General features: G+C 36.2%; 2 protein-coding genes across 4 annotated transcripts; both read right to left on the minus strand.

Annotated features, from left to right (window-relative positions):
• Positions 1 to 10147: 10147 nt before the first annotated feature.
• On the minus strand, positions 10148 to 14614 carry LOC142178819 (uncharacterized). Its single transcript, XM_075248541.1, has 10 exons — positions 14401 to 14614; positions 13717 to 14296; positions 13370 to 13611; positions 13207 to 13301; positions 12721 to 13044; positions 12339 to 12504; positions 12046 to 12143; positions 11128 to 11422; positions 10704 to 11026; positions 10148 to 10567 (listed from the first exon to the last, which is right to left on the minus strand). The coding sequence occupies exons 1-10, from the start codon at positions 14612 to 14614 to the stop codon at positions 10148 to 10150; spliced, it is 2757 nt and encodes a 918-aa protein (XP_075104642.1).
• Positions 13027 to 20269, minus strand: LOC107792280 (uncharacterized). Of its 3 annotated transcripts, none has more exons than XM_016614475.2 (3): positions 17306 to 20269; positions 15760 to 15933; positions 13027 to 13044 (listed from the first exon to the last, which is right to left on the minus strand). In XM_016614475.2, the coding sequence occupies exon 1, from the start codon at positions 19616 to 19618 to the stop codon at positions 17507 to 17509; it is 2112 nt and encodes a 703-aa protein (XP_016469961.1). In that variant the 5' UTR covers positions 19619 to 20269; the 3' UTR covers positions 13027 to 13044; positions 15760 to 15933; positions 17306 to 17506. The 3 variants fall into 3 exon arrangements, with proteins under 3 accessions (XP_016469961.1, XP_016469960.1, XP_016469959.1); XM_016614474.2 differs by lacking the exon at positions 13027 to 13044 and adding an exon at positions 14725 to 15489; XM_016614473.2 differs by lacking the exon at positions 13027 to 13044 and having other exon boundaries at positions 15547 to 15933.
• Positions 20270 to 21049: the final 780 nt, after the last annotated feature.

The following is a 21049-nucleotide window of genomic DNA, read 5'->3' on the forward strand; positions in this document are numbered from 1 at the left end:
GAAAAGGAAAATTTGAAAGAAAAATAAACAAGAAAAGGAAAATTCAGTTGGGCCAATTTGGCCAAGCCCAAATCCAAAACACAGCCCATACCCGCCCCAAATCCAGTCTGCCTGCGACCAATCCAAACGACGTCATTTTAAGTCAGTCAATCTCAACCATTCATTTGATTGGATCGGACGGTCCAATTCAACTCCTCCAATACCCGACCCATTCCCATCCAAAACCGATCCGGTCATCCAGGTAAGTGAAGCGATGTCGTTCCCATTAAGGAATGGATCCAAGCCGTTGATATTATTAGATCGAGCGGCCTAGATTTATTACACCCTTTCGTATATATACACTTCAAACCATACTCTGACCCCCAAAACCAAACCCCCCTTGCCCCATCATTTCTCTCAGAGACGAGCCCTCAAAACCCTAGCCGCCCTGAAACCCCTTCGCCTGAAAGCCGACAGCAACGATGCCATTGGCCATGAAACTAACACCCCTAGAGCACCTAACTACCCTCTCCACTAATCCCTTATCCGTTTTGCTCGAATCAGCCTGTAGCTTCTCGAATCTTCAATCGAAGATTCGAGCAAAACTCGAAACTACCCCAACCAGCCCCAAACTCACACCATGACGCCCCCAGGCCTCCCTCGTTACCAAACCACCTTTGGTTTGGTTCGAATCAGGCTAAAACCGTTCGAACCCCAAATCAAACCCCAAGAACCCTAGAAAACCAAAGGGTGGAGTTTGTCCGAATTAAAGGAATTTGGGTGTCCAGTGGACCTTAGTCGAAGTGTTCTCAGTTGAGAACACTCGATTAAGGTCCGTTCGACCTCAAAAAGTTCGAGTCAAGGGTTCGACCTGGGTTCATCTAGTTTCTGTTTCGTTAAGGTACCTTTTTCTCCTTTCTTGTTCTATTTTTGTTACGGATAATCGTGTTTAGTTAGTTATAATCTAGTTTTGTTCATTGCTCCTTCTTCTTCCCTAATCAGACCTTTTATTTGGTCGAGTCTGCTTCTGTGCATGGTCGAATATATGTATTTAGCCATGTAATTTGTTAGTTTATAAGTTCCATGTTTTATCAACACGACTCGAATCACATGTGTGCCTGTTCGATTATGATTATTTGCTATTAATCGTATGTGTTGTAATTCGTGTAGTCGATTGGATAAGTGTCGTCGATTAGTTTTACATGCTTGAATGATAGAATAACCTGATAATAATTTGATTCATACTGCTTCAATTCTGATTGAATCATTGTTTGAATTTGGTTGTGGATTGGTTATAGCTGAGGTGTTTTAGAGTTTAAATTCAGCTCATTTAGATAATTGAATCAGTGTAGCAAATGGCTTAGTTGAATATTCTGACAGTAGGGTACTAAAGTACCAATAAACTAATGAATTGTTTAGTGATAGTGGGAAACAAAACTTAATGGCATGGGAAGTTGATTAAATAAGTTAAGTCACCCATAACCTTGGATTAAAAAAGAGAAAAACAGGTAGTAGTGGTTGTCAGGGAATATCATGGGCAGAAACACTCTCTTAATTAGCTGAATGCTCCTAAGAGCTAAGGGGTTGAGGTTTGGGTATAAATAGGGGTCTGGATAGAATTAAAGGGGCCTTTTTTTTGGAGTCTGGTTTGGCTTTTATTTTGGGCAGACTTTAGAAAAAAAAAACATTCTGGAGATCTTAAGGGAGGCTTTTGAATCTGAAAAAAAGAGATCACTTTTGAGAGTTCTTTTGAAAGGCAGTTAGTTTTGGAACTAATTTTGAAAGCTTAAAGTCAAATTTCTGAGAGTTTAAAAGATCAGTTTTTGTAGTAGAATCTTGGCTTAATTCAAGTTCGGTTGAGTTGATTTGGATGTTGATTGTTGTTGTGTGGTCTTATAAATCTGTTCGTGCGTGGGTTTGGTTGTGTTTCTGATTCAGAACTGGACCGTTGTGGTATTGCTATTGTTGTTGCTGCTGCTTGACTGTTGCTGTAACTGACCATTTCTACTCTCATTTCTGTCCAATATTCAGGTACACACATGAACTCACTGATGATGTAACTCCGAGATTAAGCATGAAATAAAATATTTGGGCAGTTGCTCGCTGGATGAAGCGTCTATTGTTATTCCATTATAAATGATAGTTGAAATATGTTTTGAGATGATTAACACTCGATGAAATTTGAAGCTGTGGAATGTGTACTTAACGAGGACTGTATGGGATCAGTAATCTCGCCTTATTTGATTATAGATTTGGTAGTTAAACACTGAATTCAGTTGCATAGACTTTCAGGTTAACTGTACACTCTAAATAGTCCAGTATGTTGTAATGTGGTAGTGAATAATGTTAGTTTCCAATTGTTAATTATTAGTGTTAGTTTAAATGAGTGTGGTTAAGCATGAATTTGTTTCCAGTGATCGTAAAGAAAAAAGACAAGTTTAAAAGAGGTTTGTGTCTCGTTGATTCAATTCTGTAGTCCAGCTGGTTTGAAATATTAATGTGTTTAAGTGTTAATCTAGTAGTAGTGATTTGAATAATACCTTATTTTGAATTGGGCCTTTAGCTGGCTTGTATGAATTGGTTATTCTGTTGTAAACTATTTGGGCACATGTGAGGTAATTTGAAATAAGTGTAGCAGATCTGGGCCTACTGTTGGGCCTTACGTGACTGGGCTGCCGATGGCCCAGTTTCCAGACATGTTTGGTTATAGTTTAGGAAAAACACGGGTTGCCCAGCTCAGGGAATCGATCTCCCGATCAGTCCTCCAAAGCCTGATCAGTTGAGGCGTCTTGGGTCCCACAGCTTGGGCCATTTGCCTCTGAGATTAAATGGAAGATGGACTGATAATACCCAAGGGATAGGTGGTGGATCTCATTATCTAACAATAATTAATTAGAATTTATTTTTATTTTAGAGACAAATAAAAAATCGTAGTCACTTTTAGGTTGGCCTTTTAATAAAATAAAATGAGACGAATCTCGTCAAATAAAACGCACAAGTTGCGGGGCCCTCAATAAATGATTATAATGAATACATAGAATTCGGGATGGGCCGTTTAGCAAATTTCACGGCCTTCTCCAAAATAATAACGCGTTAGTCACTGTAGGCGCGCTTTTAATAACATTACTTCCCTAAACTCGGTTGCGCATTTATGCAACCCAAATCTAAATCTAAACGATGTTAAAACGTGTCCAAAATCATGGGTGCATTGATGTGACGTGGTTCAAAACATGTTTTAATAACGTTGCAATTCTCTTTTAAAATAATAATAATAATAAAAGTTGTAAGAGTTAAAAATCTGCACATAAGTTCATAATTGTTAAAATCAGATAATTCAAGCCAAATATGACAGTTGAGCGACCGTGCTAGAACCACGGAACACGGGAATGCCTAACCCCTTCTCCCGGTTAACAGAATTCCTTACTCGGATTTCTGATTCGCGGACTGTAATACAGAGTCAATCTTTTCCTCGATTCGGGATTCAACCGGTGACTTGGGACACCATAAATCTCCTAATTGGCGACTCTTTATCACGCTTCGAACCTATGCCTGAATGTAACACGACCCCCGGTGCCTGACTACTGTGACCGAGCGAACCAACTAGCTTTCTGAATCAACATGTGATATCATAACATACTGAAAGTGGAAGGTAAACTAACACATGTTGTTACACTAAAAGTCTGAATAATATAAATTAATGTGCGAAAACACTAACACAAGTGTGAAGTATATTTGTCGCTAACATTACTTAACATGAAAATCTTGTGATTATATCTAACTGTCACTCTAGTCTATGAAGCCTCTAATGAAGTACTAATGACACTAACTGTCTGAAAATACTGAAGACCATAAGGTAATGATAATGCTCGAAAGAACAGGGGATCACCAAATAGCTGGTACGACAATAACGCTCTGAATCATCAACCTGTAAATCATTACCTGCATAGTGAGATGTAGGCCTCGGGCAAAAGGGACGTCAGTATATTTGAATTGCACTGGTATATAAAGCAACTGAAAGAAAAAACTATAAATGCTGAAACTAATACTGAGCTGATAATTGAGAACTGATAATTGATAACTGAAATGATAACTCTTGAAGCTGAAACTGAAATGACTACTGATTGCTAATAATTGATAACTGAAATGATAACTGATACCTAATAATGAATAACTGAAATGATAACTGATAATTGAACTGAACAAAGGAAGTAAGGATATAAATACTCCCTCTTCTGAATGATGAACAACCTGTTTATCTGAATAAACTACGGCCTCAGGCCAATGTATATATGCACAAGCTATGGCCTCAGGCCCAAGTATACGTCTACATAACTCTGGGCTCGGGCCCAAAATACATAAAGCATAAACTACGGCCTCAGGCCCAAACATGCATAAAATATAAACTACGGCCTCAAGCCCAAATATGCATAAAGCATATAAACTACGGCCTTAGGCCCAATTACAGGTGTTCAACATTCATGGATTTAAATTTAGGAACTGAGAACCATACTGCAATATGTGATACTGAAATACTGAATCATATTAAGTAACATGATACCAGAATGCTGAATAGAACTAGACTGATACATGTATGAACTGATTGTGAAAACTGAAACTTCAATTGTTTATGACATGTCGAGTAATCTAGACTGAGACTTATAGGCATCAAACACAAGTCTATATTGATTACGTACTGATTTCACAAGTTCAGAATGAAAGTCATGAACGAGTTATGAAGCTAGATAATTAGAAGTTCTGCAACTATTAAAGGAACTAGGATTAACTATATTTCTGAGGCAATTAATAATGTCATAAAATAAATGTAATGTAGAGAGAATCATTAACATTCCCAAATATAAAGAATTAGTCTCACTTACCTTAACTTCCTACTCTTGAGCGTAATACAACATTCGCCAACCCTTTCAACTGTAATCTATATCAATACAAGTCAAAGGGATTCCATATTAGCAATAATACTCATGTTTTTGTCACTTAGATATTTCATCAAACACTTTATGAGCGTGAAGTCTCATAACCCTCATTAATGATGTTTCTACATCCAACAACCCATTCTCTTACTCCAAGATAAATTGTAAAATCTCAAATTTCTTATAATCAATATCATTCTTCATCACACATAAGATAAACAATACCCTTAACCAATAATCAATAATCAACAATACAAATTCATAACCGTTCATGTTTTTCTATCAAACCCATCAACTCATATCTCATGAACTAGAGTCTATAATCATTAATCCAATACTATTATCAAGTAGAGGGTGAAGATATTACCTTTTTGATGTTCAATCATCTTGAATTCGACTTTTAGGGTTTTGTCTCTCAAAACTGATGTCGTAATCGAATATCTAATAATTTAAAAGGTTTACCCATATTAATAATGTTTGAAGAATTGAAAGTAACTTAGAATCATCATTAGAACTTACCTTGGATGATGGAGGGACTTTTGAGAAGTTAGGTTCTTGAAAGCTTCCCTTTCTAGAGCAAGTTTTGTGTTTTGGGGTGTAGGGGACGAAGTAGAGCTTTAAAAATAAACTCCGGATGTGCTCCCACACACCTGAAGGCCCAACCGCGCACCTGGACACGCATCAGGGCAGTAGCACTGCCACAAGTGCGCGGCCGCACACGAGACCATCCGGGCGCGTACCTAGACGCGCATACTGTGCATTATCTAGTAAAACGCATATAACTTTTTGCTATGAAATCTGTTTGGGCTTCATAATATATAGTTGGAAAGATATTTTAAAAGGGCTACAACTTTCATGTTTTGTGATTTTCGAAATTCTTTACAGGTATTTAGAAATCCTAATGGAATATAGATCTTCCATAACTTAGTTGATTTTATCGAATCTTATACACCTCACTCTCCGTCTTGATTCCAAAACAACTCTTTTCACCTATACTCATCCCTATAGGACTTCATATGTCTAAGATACCATCTTAATACACATTTAACATGTACACACCTAGTCCAAATTTACGGAGTGTTACAATCATGTTGTGAGAATTAGCAGTAGTTATAAAAAAAATTCATTTAACTTATAAGCATTGACAATCTTCCTTTGTTTTAATGTCAAGTTATCTAACGCAACTACAATTAAATTTACGTTTTATATTACCTCAAGTCTAAAAAGATGTCATTTTAAATTTTTGGTACGGTCATTAAAAAAATAATATAAAACATTTATTATAAGGTTTATTTGATTAAGTTATGCTTTATATCATAGTCAAATTACTCATTATACTTTATAGGTCATTTATTAAATCGAAAATAGATTTGGAAAAATGTGACTAATGTCGTTTTAACTTCCCAAAGCAACATTTATTTTGGCTAAATATATTTAGCTAAAATGACAATTATTTTCTAGGGAAGGGAACATAACTTAATTAAAATTATTTACATGTAAAATAAGGAAACAACACTATAGAAGAAGAGGATTCTTGTTTTTCGGTTTTATGTTAAATTTGACTTTATTTTACTCAGCAAAAATTGTTTACTCAAAGAAGGATTTTAATGTTATTTTGATAAGATTATAGAGATGCATATACTAAAGTTAGATAATTTTAGCTCAATTATTGATTATGAAATTTCATACAACTACTACTTTATACGGAAAAAAAAAACTTTTAAAACTTGAATGATGGGAAGAAGTATACATTTAAAACATAGAACTTTTGAGAGCACATGTGTCCACTAATTATTTGTACAAATATTAATTATACAATTTTAAGTTAATGCGGAACAAACTAAAGTTTATTCTTTGTGTGAAACTTATGAGATTAATAGCATATAAAGTACCACTTATTAGCCCATGGGAAAAATTTTGTATGTTTCTAATTTTTTCTTGGGATAAATTTAAAATATTTTACTCTTACTTTGTTTTCTTAAATTTTTGATTTTTGAATTTACCGCCTTGATTTTCTTTTTGTTTCTCCAATTAATAAATACTCAAAGAGAGAAGATAAATCCATCAGTAGAATTCTGGTTTTTTAATCTAAAAGGTAAGATGTACGCACGTAAAACAATCGAGCATTAAAATTTGATCTTGTTTTATGTCGTATGAATTTCTTTAAATATTTTTGTAAAACAATAAAGCCTTTGTATGAAATATTAATTGTGGAAGATAAAAAGATAAAATAGCCAATACGCTAAAATATAGAGAAAATGACAATAGGTCCCTTATCTATGGGAATAGGTTTATGATGGTCTTTTAAATGTACACCTACGTTTTAGTCCTTTAAGTATTTATAAACTTGACAATTTTAGTCTCTATCCTTTAAAACTCTTCCCCCTTCCTTCCTCCCTCCTCCCCCCAAAAAAAACCAGCTCCAAGTGTCAACATATGCTTCTATTTTTGTATTTTGCAATAGAATTCAGTTATTCTGCCTAATAAATTTGTGATATTTCTCTCCCTTTTAACAAAATTTCTATTTTTATTTTTTCTTGGAGAGGTAAATTGAAATGGAGGTACTATTTTGTTGTAGAACCTAAAACAAAGAAAACTTGCAGAATCTATTTTGTTCCCAAAAGCGAAATATATAAACGGCATCTTGATGTTGTCCAGAACGATAAGGTAGCCACCTCAACTGACCCCATTATCAATATGCACTTCTTCTCGACTGAAGTATCATCTCGTGAACTCCTCACGCTGACATGACAAAGTGTGTGTATTATATTCACATCTAAGCGCGTGAAACCCTTAAAATTAAGTTTTTTCTTTTTTTTCTTTTCTAAGAATAGCCTAATAAACACTTCTACTTGTCCCTCTTTGTCATTCTGATCCCAATACTCTACAAAGTTTTATCTAGACACTCGTTGTTTTTAAAATACATTACTTTAAACCCTTCTGACCGTTGACCAAGCATATGTGGCATATGCATTGCTGAGTTGGGTAAAATGCGTGATTGCACGGTCTAAAAAGCGATTAACTTTGATGGTTCCAATTAAAAAATAACAAAAAATGAAAAAAATATAAAAATTATTCTTACACAAAAATTCCACCTCCGCCGAGGTTTTTTCCCCCTCCCCAATTTTTGGAAGCCGTCCTCTCCCCCTCCCCCCCCCCCCCCATAATGATCAACATATCTATTCTTCTCCATGTTCAATTTCTTTTCTTTCTATCACTTTCTCCTCTCCCTTGTCTTTTCCAGTTTGCCTCAAAATCAAGTCACATATGGACAGTCACTAGAGGGAATAAAATAGAGTTTCAGATTTGTTGTTGTGAAATAATGGGTTTTTTCGGTAACTTAATTTAAGAGATATGATTTTCACTTTTCCCTGATTTGAAGGTTCTTGTTTACTAAAAGGAGTTGAGTTTTTGATATTATTTTCGAAAAGTAGAATAGAGAGAAAAATGAACTGTGGTTATTCTCGCCTTTGGTCTTATTTTTTCTTCTTTTTTGGGTCAAGATCTAAAGATATCGTGTGGAGAATTTACAGAGATTGAGTTGAATATTTTTGTTATATCTAATTTTAATAGAAGAACAAAATGAATTGTCCATTGGGTTTCTATAAAAAAATGACAGATCTGGTTTTGCAAATATTAGAAAGGAAAATGATAGATTTTGATTCACAACTGAAAGAGAATAAGAGATTAAATGACAGATGGATGGTATTCAAAAAGAAGAAGGCCTGAAGGTGCTTCTGAGAGAGGAAAAACGATCTACTTCAGGATTCAATTTTTAAAATATTTTTTGTGAAGAAAAATAATAACGCGGAATATTTTTATGTGACATGGATAATACAGCAAGACGATTGAGGAACATGCATAGTCATAAGAGTTCATAGAGTATCGGGACCGGGATTATAAAGCGGGACAAGTAGAACTATTCTGCCTTTCTAAAATTAAGCTAACTTTTATGTAGTCCCCACTTAACTTCATTTTAACACTTCTCCTCCTCGAGAATTTTCACCTTTGGTGGAAAACAAGAACAATATTCATGGGATCCCAAATAGCAAGCCGGCATAAGAAATTGGCACCTCAAATTTTGTACTTTCGTCTTCTTTAACATCAAATTGCCGCTACTATCTCCATCACTACAACTGCCATCACCATAAGAACTTTGTCTACCTCCTCCACCACTAATGTGGCTGCCTCCACCACTATACAAAAAACCTTCCATACAAATTCCTTCAACCTGTCTCCGCCAGTTTCACTAACTACCAATACTCCGACATCATCTTCTTCTTCCAGTGCATCTCCTCCTTCCATCGCCGCAACCGCCGGTGGTTCTCCTACCCCCTATCCTAACTCTGCATCTTTGAATAGAGTAGTCGTTGTCGGATCTACTGTTGCAGTTGTCTTTGTTGCAGCTACTTTAATTTGATGTTTTAAATCTCTTATGTGTATGTAGTTGTTCGCCTCTGATGTGTATGTAATTATTCTGTTAATGAGTATTCATATATCCACTAAAACAAATTTGAAAATCACATACGGGTATTGACGAGATCAGAGTTTTTGCTGGTATAATGTCTTGTACTTGGGTTGTAGTAGCCGTTTGTCAATTCAAAGTTTGGTCAGTCCGGTGAGAGTCCATCTTTGTCGACCTGGAACTCGCCGGAAGTTATGATTAATTTTTTGAGGTAGCTAGGTGAAAGAATTGAAGAAATCTGATTTTGAGAAAATATCTTGTATTTTCTATATTGAATGAAATCATCACTGTACAGTGTACTATTTATCTACAGCAAAAAGAATCTAAGAAATAACCACCTATACACTTGTCTCTATTCTATTGGTTATTCTATAACTACTCACATGCTATTTACAATAATAAAAAATGTGTAAAATAAATATGGCTTCATCTTCAGCTGGCCCAACACTAATAACCCAAACTCTAAATATTGTGAAAAGCCCAATACCCGGTAGGCCCAGCTGTGTGTCCAAAAGATGTTCAGACAACATCAATTATATCGAAGTTTCTTAGTAGACCACTTTACTCTTCTTCTTCATCTCTACTTTATTCTTCATCTTCATCTCCTTCGTTTCTTCTTCTTTCTCCTTGATAGCTCCATGAATCATATAATTAGGATGGGGTTTCTTCTTCTCAACATCCCCCTCAAGTTAGAGGGTGACCTTGTGACCCCTAACTTGCTCAAAATCTGTGAATGAGAAACCCTTGAAAGTGGCTTAGTGAAGAGATCTGCCAACTAATCTTTAGAAGGAACAAAAGACAGACTGATTAGCCCAGAGAGGAATTGCTGACGGACAAAATGACAATCGATATCCACATGTTTTGTCTGTTCATGAAAAATGGGATTACGAGCGATATAGATAGCTACCTTGCTATCAGAATGAAGTGGAACGGGAAGAGCCACTGGTGCAGAAAGATCTTCAAGGAGTAAAACAAGCCAAGTAAATTCTGTTGTAACTCGTCTCATAGATCTGTATTCCGCCTCTGCTGATGACAAAGATATTGAAACTTGTTTCTTTGATTTCCAGGAAATGGGTTCTCCTCCAAGTGTGATGAAAAATCCACTGACAGATCTTCTGGATTCCTTACAAGAAGCCCAATCTGCATTGCAGAGAAAAGGATGGTGCAGCTGAAAGAAGAATACCCTGACCCAGATCTGCACTCAGATACTTCAAAACTCTCAATGCAGCAGTGAAATGAGAAATACAGGGCCTCTACATGTACTGGCTAAGAGAGAGAATTGCAAACGAGAGGTCTGGACGAGTATTGGTCAAGTAATTCAACTTTCCAACCAAATAACGAAAGACTGTGGGATTTTCCAAAGGCCGTCCATCATCAGAGTCATGCTTGGAAGAGGAATCCATGGGAGAGCTAACTGGTTTCAAGTGAGAGACATCAAATTTCTGTAGCATATCTAATGTAAATTTCCTTTGATTCATAATAAAGCCTTCCTTTTCTCGCAAAATTTCCATTCCTAGAAAATAATGTATGTTGCCTAGATTTTTGACCTTGAATTCAGTATTGAGAAAAACTTTGATATGCTGAATTTCTTCTAAATCATTCCCAGTAAGTAGAATATCATCTACATACACAGCTAGAATAGAAATTCGTTTTCCTGTAAGTTTAAAGAATAATCATTTAATGATGATGAATATCCTTTAAAACTCAAAGCTCCAGCAAGCCTGACATACCATTGCCTAGAAGCTTGCTTCAAACCATACAATGATTTTATGAGAAGACATACATGTTTAGGACTAGGAGGTGTAACACCTGAGGGAAATTTCATGTATACCTCTTCCTGAAGATCTCCATGCAAGAATGCATTGTTGACATCCAATTGAGAGACATTCCAATCTCTCTTGGCTGCTATAGTGAGCAAACACCTTATAGTTGTCATTTTCACAACTGGTGAAAAAGTCTCACTATAGTCTATCCCCTCTCTTTGAATATCCCCCCTAACCACTAGCCTGGCCTTCAATCTTTCAATCCTTCCATCTGAGAGGTGCTTTACCTTACATACCCACTTGCAAGGTAGAGCTCTTTTTCCTTTAGGCAATTCAACTACATCTCATGTATTATTGTCTTCTAGGGCCTTGATTTCTTATTCCATTACCTCTATCCAACCTGGATATTGACAAGCTTGAGAAAAAGTGGTAGGTTCAGTGAGTGTAGAAATAGATTGCATGATGTATTGATTATTAGGTGATAGGGAGGAAAACCAATATTGTCAAGGTTTAATGGGTTGATTGTAACAAGCAGCTTCCACATCTGTGAACATGATGTTGCTGCACACATAGTCCTCAAGTAAACTAGTTAATTAGATACCCTTCCTGATCTTCTCACTGGTATGGACTGTTGAGGTGCTTAGGTAGGTGAGGTGAGATGTGATGTGTCTAGGATAGATTGAAAAGAGGCTGGACTAGGAGATTGTTGAGTACAAGTATGTGGAGATAAGGAAAAACTGTTAGAATTCTTAGACTCTAAAAGAATGGGTGAGATTTGATCATCTGATGGTTGTGGATGTGTAGTTTCTATGGTGAGAATTGGATTTGGGAATATGGGTTGGTATGAAGACATGTTTTCAACAAAGGGGAAATATGATTCATGGAACTTCACATCCCTTGACACAAATACCTTTCCTGTTTTTAATTCCAACAACTTGTACCCTTTCTGATGGAGGAGATACCCAAGTAAGACACAAGCTGTTGCATTCTCATCAAATTTCCCTCTTCCTTGAGCCAGTGTTGAAGCATAACAAAGACAGCCAAAATTCCTCAAGTAATTATACTAAGGCTTTTTCTGAAACAAAATCTCATATGGTGTCTTTCCATTGAGTACACTAGAAGATATCCTATTAATGAGGTGTGTAGTAGTTAGGATAGACTCCCCCCAATATTTCATAGGCAATTTAGACTGAAACATTAAACCCCTTGCAGTTTCTAAGAGATGTCTATATTTTCTCTCAACAATCCCATTTTGTTGAGTAGTTGCTACACAAGACAATTGGTGTAGAATTCCTTGAGAGGAAAGATAAGCGGCCTCTTGTGTTCCTTTTCCCAATTCTAGTGCATTGTCAGACCTTATGACTTTCACCTTTACATTGAATTACCTTTCAACCATAGACAAAAAAACTTTGAGCATAGAAAAAGCATTACTCTTTGTATTTAACAAGAATGTCCATGTTCTTCTACTATAGTCATCTACTATAGTTAGAAAATATCTGAAACCATTGTAGGTGTTTAACCTATAGGGTCTCCATGTGTCAACATGAATGAGTTCAAATATTTATTTGGACCTTATTGTACTAACATGAAAAGGATTTCTAGTTTGTTTAACCCTAGGACAAACATCACAGATAAAAGCAGAATCTGGTTTACAATGAAGAAATTCTAAATCTTTCATTATTGAAAATGGGAGGTGTCCCAACCTTATATGCCAAAGCTTAAAATCACTAACAACATTAGCTTGAAATGAACTAGAAAAGAAAACTGACTTTGAAATGGAATTGCTTCCTTTTGGAATTGAAAATACATCATTACTAAAAACACCCTTAGACTTGACACTATTTGGTTCCAATAGATAGAGTCCCTCTCTAACTTCACCAAAAGCTTGAGGACTCTTCATTGAAAGGCCCTGCAACACACACTCAACAGATGTGAACAATACATCATATTTGAATTGAAGACAAAATCTATGAACTGATAACAGATTGTATTTGAACTCTGGAACATGCAACACATTGTTCATAGCATGACCAGGCAGAATAGAGATACTTCCTATATGAGTAACAATTACCTTGAAAGAGTTAGGCAGACTGATGTTTAAAGGTGTAGGGAGAGGAGTTAAAAACAAGAAAGAATTTGGATCAAAACACATGTGCTCTGAGGCACCTGAATCAATGATCCAGGTGTCTGATTTTAGAGTAGTAAATACTGAACTTAAATATTTAAAATTGTACCAACAACTGCATTAGCATTGATCCTATTATTTCCTCCCTGTGTTAGCTTTGCCTGCTCATACATCTGCATCATTTCTGCTACATATTCCTTGCTGAGTTGCTGACCAAAATTGTTGTTGTGTTCACTGTTTTGTCCTGCTGATCCTTTATGTTCTTCATGTGTTAGCATTGCATTTCCTTTGATTTGATTCTGATACCCTTTCTGATTTGTAAACTCAAAATCTTCTGGGAAACCAATGATCCTGTATCAGTCTTCTTGAGAATGTCTTGCTTTTCCACAATAAGAACAGGTCACATTTGGATTATACTTCTTCCTCCATTTAAATTTCTGCCGAGGCTTAGCAAACCTCTGCCCTATGTTGTTGAACTTGGGCCCTATGCCTCCTCCTCTTTGTGCTTGATTTCTACTTCTTTGAAAATTTTTGCCTTGTCCTGTGCTCATGAAAGCTGCAAAGTCAGCTAGAAGTTGTGCATTAGATTGCTTGTCTTCTCCTGCTGACACTGATTGAGAATTGAATTGTGCATTAGCATAAACTTCTCTTTGATTCTTATCTTGCAGGAGGAGTGAATAAGCAACATCCATGCTAAGTAGAGGGTTCATCATAAGAATGTTTCCTCTTGCCTGAGCATAGGTGTCATTTAGACCCATTAGGAATTGAATCAATCTCTGATCTTCCAGGGATTTTGTTAGCTTTGCCTTTCCTTCACAAACACATACATAAGAACAACATATGATAACATTCAAGGCATCTAATTCATCCCATAATCTCTTGAGCTTAGTAAAGTATCCTGCAATGTCACAATTTCCTTGTGCTAATCCCGATAATTCCTTTTGCAGATGATATAGCTTGGCTCCATTGGATCTTCCAAATATTTTCTCAAGGCTGTCCCAAAGGTCCTTTGCCGTCTTGGAGTAGATCACACTATCTGCAATGTCCTTTAAAGAGCATTTAGGATCCAAGAGATCACCATGTCATTCACACACCTCCATTGCTCATACTCTAGGGACTTCAGATCTGGAGGTTGACAACCTCCATTGATAAAACCAAGTTTCTTCTTGACTGATAAAGACAGGAGAATGGATCTTCTCCATCCTGGATATCCTCTTCCTTCAAACACAGAGTTCACTAAGGTCATTCCAGACGAGTCAGAACTGTTGAGATGATAGGGATGATTAGCATCATAGGATACAGATTTGGCAACACTGCTTGCTTCAGCAGTAGGAGTTATAGTTGTTTCAACCATCTTAGGCTACTGATTTGAGATTAAATTTTGATGTAGAAAAAAAATTTGATGGATGAACTGTTGGATCGAGCTCACTGCTCTGATGCCATGAAAGAATTGAAGAAATCTGATTTTGAGAAAATATCTTGTATTTTCTATATTGAATGAAATCAGCATTGTACAGTGTACTATTTATCTACAGCAAAAGGAATCTAAGAGATAACCACCTATACACTTGTCTCTATTCTATTGGTTATTTTATAACTACTCACATGTTATTTATAATAATAAAAGAATGTGTAAAATAAATATGGCTTCATCTTCGGCTGGCCCAACACTAATAACCCAAGCTCTAAATATTGTGAAAAGCCCAATACCTGGTAGGCCCAGCTGTGTGTCCAAAAAGATGTTCAGACAACATCAATTATATCGAAGTTTCTTAGTGGACCACTTTTCTCTTCTTCTTCATCTCTACTTTATTCTTCTTCTTCATCTCCTTCGTTTCTTCTTCTTTCTCCATGAATCATATAATTAGGATGGGGTTTCTTCTTCTCAACACTAGGTGGGGAAGGATGTCACACAGTGGTTTTTGTTTTAATTATTACAAAGTACACATGTCATTCATTAATGGGTTCATTTGATATATATTGGCAAGTGTAACTCAAGCATTTGGTTTGCTCAACTGGAATATTTACTTGATATATTTAATAGCAACTTGAAGTATTTGATTGCTAGAGGGGCCAGTTGAGGCATCTGTATGATTGTTAATGACAACTTAAAGGAGGCGTTTATGTATTTTGCCTACCCAAAATAATACATTCATTCTTGTGAGAGACTAAATCCATTTTCATCGAGTTTGGAAGCTGGAAAGAGTAATCTTGGTTATAACTTATACTCTGTAATAAATAAGAAGAAGAAAAACCTCATTTCTCAATGTAAATGTCACTGACATGGGAGAAAAAGAAAACCATTAATCAAAGAAAGGGGTTTTAAGTTAAAAAAATATAAAAGATGATAGAAGTATAGTGCTACGGTGGCATCCTTGTTTTCTTGTTCTTTTTTTTTTCTTCTTTCTTTTTTGCTGAAAGCATTCTTAGTTCAGGAAAGAATAATGTGCGGGTGATCAACAGAAAAGCCAAAAAGAAAAAAGAAAACAAAATTGTTACCTCAATGCTGTGTATAAAGGTTCATGGCATTTTGATGCCTCAATACAAAGGCACGATTCCTTAAGAAAGACATTATTCAAGTAAATAGGAGTCATTGCTTCGACGATTGTCTTCTCTGCTATAATTTCATGTTTTGTGCAGGCCTTGTACAATTTAGTAGCAGCGCGAGATAAGCTAGTTGGGGGCAATAAACACACAGTGTTAGTTTTTAAATGGATGGAGGCTAAAATTGTCAAATTTTACTTAAAGGACTAAAACTGATATGTGTATATTTAAAGGACCATCATCAATCTACTTTCAAAGATAAAGGACCCTTTTTATCATTTTCTCTTAAAATATACGAAGAGGGGCCTACTTGAACAGTAAGTGGCTATTTTAAAATGTCATAGTAACACGTGACATGGAAAGTAGCAAACTTATCAAGTGTGTACAAGTAATAAAGCTAGCAAGTATAATATCTTGAAAGCATATAAACTATAAAATGTCAAAAATGTCCCTATGCCAGCCACATATTGACCATGAGGTGCCTTGTTATATCCACTTAGGGGTCGTTTATTAGAAAAAATAATGCAAGTATTAGTTGTGTGCATTATTAATAACTTGTTTGGTACATTTTTTCAACTTGTATATAACTAATGCTTGTATTAGTTATACAACATACTTGTATTAACCTGTGTATAAATAATGCATAGAAAACTATGATATTAGTAATACCAAGGGTGTTAATGCATGCATTAGCATAGTTAAAGACAAAATTATCCTTGAAGCCCCTTAAAGCTAGATAATATAGAGGGCATTTTTGTAAAAAAATATTTTTCTTAAAATTATAATGCATTAAAATTTTTAATACACCACACCAAACAATAGATAAGAAATAACATCTGCATAACTAATGTTTACATTACTAACACATACATTACTAATATTAGCATTACTAATATATCTTATTCCGCAATATTTTTATACACCCTACCAAATGACCCCTTATAGTACAGGGGAGAACTAGATATTCCTTGAATAATTAACTAAAAAATATAGAGATGAGTGGTTGAGCAGTTAGTTTGTTTTCAACCAGTTAATAGTATAGTCAAACTTTATTTCCCCCTTTCGGAAAGCAACCGGCGTCCAGCGACCGGAGTCCGGCAAGATCAAACCTCCGTCACACCTCGGCAGCGGCACTTTGTAGACCTATCTCTTTAACTCCGTTAACTGTAAAGGTCTTCTTCACCTCTTTCTATTGACCAATATAGATTCGATTCATTTCAAGCATACTTTGACTTTGATTCTTTTATGATTTCTGTTTTTCACAAATTAGTAGGACCTAGGATTCATATTTATGTGAGCTCAATTATAAATACTACCACTAATAATGATAATTAAGTATTTATTTGTATAATTGTATTAAACAAATATGGAAGTGTAACAAACGGAATAACAACCAAACCAACTAGCTATATTGATTCACTGAACGGACTTACAAATAACTAGAAATTGCAATGAAACAATAAGGGATAACATAGAGAGATGAGAGGACAGAAATACACACCATAGAAGGAGATGAGAAGCTTAGGCGGAAAGAGACGAGAAGTACAGCTTTTCACATAACATTTTGGCTAATCTTCCAAACATAACCCCTTTTATTCACTTAGTCACGTGCTTTCTTAACCTGGATCCCAGACAAATCTCTTGTTGGGCTTTCTAAATCTTGGACCTCTTCGCGGTTTAGCCCCCGGCCCAATAGCCTCTGTCATGCAAAAATCATTAGGAACAATATCATAGTTTGGTTTGCAGCTTGGAGTAGTGTAGACTTGGTTTCATTAAAATTGCTTGACTTCTGGAGAAGAACCACTTTGTTCAAGATAACATGGCAAAGATGTGTAGTAATTAGAGATGTGTCCAAAAGGACAAAGCACCAAATGATGTCAGTCAAGCTTAATGTCGTTGTTCTGAGCTTAGAAGTATTGGCTGTCCCATAAACTATCTCAGCAACATGAGGAAAATTTATTATACTTTCTAATAGCAACTCACAGATATGGCTAATAGTTGTTGCAACGCCCCTTTCACTCCATTCTTTTTCCGCATCGATTCCTAATGAAAGGATAAGAACAAGCGGGCTATTTTTCACCAACGGAAATGCTGGCTGATCCATATTGAAAACCGTCGCGGTATTAGTAGAGTCATTTCCTTCTCTATCAAATGAAATAGTCACATGATACGCCATAATGTAGGCAATAGTCTCAGATAATTGGATGCCAAGAATTACCTCAAGAATACTGCTGTGATCAAAAGGATCTCCAGAAGCATGTGAAATATAAGACAAACAACACTTCTTAACATGGTCGGACTCGTCGAAGCTAGAATTATCCACCTTAAAGTACAAATAAACAGTTTTAGCAGCTCTCTGTTCACCAAATTTCTCTAAAGCAACTGCTATCAACCATCCATGCTCTTTTAGGTTTACAGTAAAAATTATCAGCATTATTAAATTGAGTTCAGTGATAACCTGCCCTGCAACCATACACTTGTTCAAGCAGATAGCATACACCAATGCATCACCTAAGCCATGATGCAACCTATGACGTGCAACCAACTCTACCATTTTAATGACACAATAAAATGTGTAACCGGCAAAGTGCACAACGTGAAGCCTCACCTTATACCCACTCCTTAATTTTGATACTCTCCACTCCTGTAATATGGTAGTAAGTGCAGCTGCTGCAGGTTGTGTTTTACTGCTGAAATTTGCAGCGCGAAGACGAGCAATTGGATTGGAATCATGTAATATGGCAACAAGTGCAACTTCTGTAGGTTGTGTTTTACTGTTGAAATTTGCAGCGCGAAGACGAGCAATTAGATTGGAATCATCCACACCAATTATGACAAGCTCATAAAAGTTGAGTTTCTTTGTAATTACAACAGAATGCGCAACCTGGGCCAAGAAATCCAATAGTAAGGCCAAGAAATGTGGTTTTGGAAGTGGGCATGGCGGCCGAGGTTGAACAGCTTGTACATCCATTTTGCAACTGGAAAATTCATTAGACAGCTTGCCACCAACGAGGCCAACTACACCAGAACGCAATGCAACAGGGAAGCAGTGTGGTATATCGAAATGTAAATTCAAGCTCTCGAACATAATGGATGGAGGAACAGACTCACCGGGATCAAATGGAAATTGATTTGAAAGACGTTGATCAGTGAAAGTGTTATCAATACGACAAGCTGATTTCTGAGGGATTTCCTTGAAATCGCCCACAACTATGGTCGAGCAATCATTACAAGTACTATCAAATTTCATTGAGAAAGCAATATGTGGTACACTCACCACCAATAAAATACCTTCATCATGTTCGACTTCCCCACTAGCGTTTCCATGACCAACATCCGGTCTCGTTTCATCCGAAGGCATTTTATCTGTTGAAATCCCATCCCCATTCTCCCTAAAAGGTGTATCAAGGTATAGGTTCACAATAGTTTCTGGTCCCATGAAAAGGTCAGAGAAGTACATGTCTTCCAAGACCTCAAATTCAATTTTCCATTCAGTTGAGCCACGATCAAGAGAAGTCGAATTAACGTACCTCTCTGGCATATCTCTATGGGAACTGTTATCGAACAGTTGGACTTTGCTGCTTTCAGGAATTGTAGTTTCTTCATCAGGCAGTTTGATTGGAGCATCTGATTGCACCTCTTCGAATACCTTACGAAAGCCACTATGTAACATTTTGTCGAACACCTTAGGTGATTGATTATCGTTCAAATCAGCTACAAATTGAGTGATAGATACATGTGTATCTACGCTTTGCCATGCTACTTTAACAGGAGAAGTTTCATCCGCTGCTTTGGTGAAAACTCCAGTAGACATTTCATCGAACACATGCTTCGCCTCTGAGTTTCCAACTTTGAGTGCAGATTCTAACCCATAGAAGTTAGAATTAGGACTCAAATCAGGTAAGGGAGATACCTGTGCTTCAGACTGATACAAAGTAGCATAACTAACATAGCTACGATAAGCTAGGGACAGATCAGTCACACTCCTATTGGAATCTGCGAAGGTCCGGTTTCGAAATCGCAAAAATAATTTCTCCTTGAAGTGATTCCAATCGTAGAACTGTTTGTTACGATGTAGTCAATCAAACCATACGAGGGCCTCACCTTCAAGGTAGAAGTAAGGAAGAGGTAACCAGTTTTCCTCGGAGAAGCCAAGGAATTTGAAGTACCTCTCTGCTTGATAAACCCAGCCCTCTGGGTTGCTGCCGCTAAATTTATCAATTACTACAGCTTCCATTGGAGGTCGGATCGATGAAAGCACCAATGTAACAAACGGAATAACAACCAAACCAACTAGCTATATTGATTCACTGAACGGACTTACAAATAACTGGAAATTGCAATGAAAGAATAAGGGATAACATAGAGAGATGAGAGGACAAAAATACACACCATAGAAGGAGATGAGAAGCTTAGGCAGAAAGAGACGAGAAGTACAGCTTTTCACATCACATTTTGGCTAATCTTCCAAACATAACCCCTTTTATTCACTTAGTCACGTGCTTTCTTAACCTGGATCACAAATCTCTTGTTGGGCTTTCTAAATCTTGGACCTCTTCGCGGTTTAGCCTCCGGCCCAATAGCCTCTGTCTAGATATTTGGCCCATACACATTACTTGAGTTATCTTGGTTCACAACAGGAAGCATCTTTCTGTGGACTGCCATTATCAATTATATGGGATTAATTTAATTTATAATTATATTCTGTTAGTACTAAACCCTAGAATATTGTCATTTTCATTTTATGGGATTAATTTAATAATAATCATATTCTCTTAGTACTAAATCCTATAGCATTTTTACTACAAGTTACAATTCAATATTTATTTACTTGTGAAGTTTACTCCGACTTTATTTGTTGCTACTGTTATGGTAGAAAGAGCATTCTCATCAAGGGAGCACATGAAAAATGAACTGCAAAATAGTATTAGTGATGCATTTTTAAATGATTATTTATTTTTATACATTGAGATGGAAGTAATTGCAAATCCAAGCAATCGTAATTTTTTTTACCAATTTCGAAAATGAAAGCCCGTCGAGGTCAAGTATGAATAGATGATGTACTTTTGTTATATTTGTACTAAATTAATGTTATTCAATAGTTTGAATTTTGTACCTTTCTCATAAGTTGTCATAATCTTTAAGTTTTTAAAGAGTTGCACTCCAAACTAATTAGCTTGTAATTGGCAGATGTAGATCTAGGATGTTAGCTTGATAGGTTCTTAAGGTTGTTCATATTCAACTC

Source organism: Nicotiana tabacum, chromosome 3, assembly GCF_000715075.1.
Source record: "Nicotiana tabacum cultivar K326 chromosome 3, ASM71507v2, whole genome shotgun sequence".
Classification (NCBI taxonomy): Eukaryota; Viridiplantae; Streptophyta; class Magnoliopsida; order Solanales; family Solanaceae; genus Nicotiana; species Nicotiana tabacum.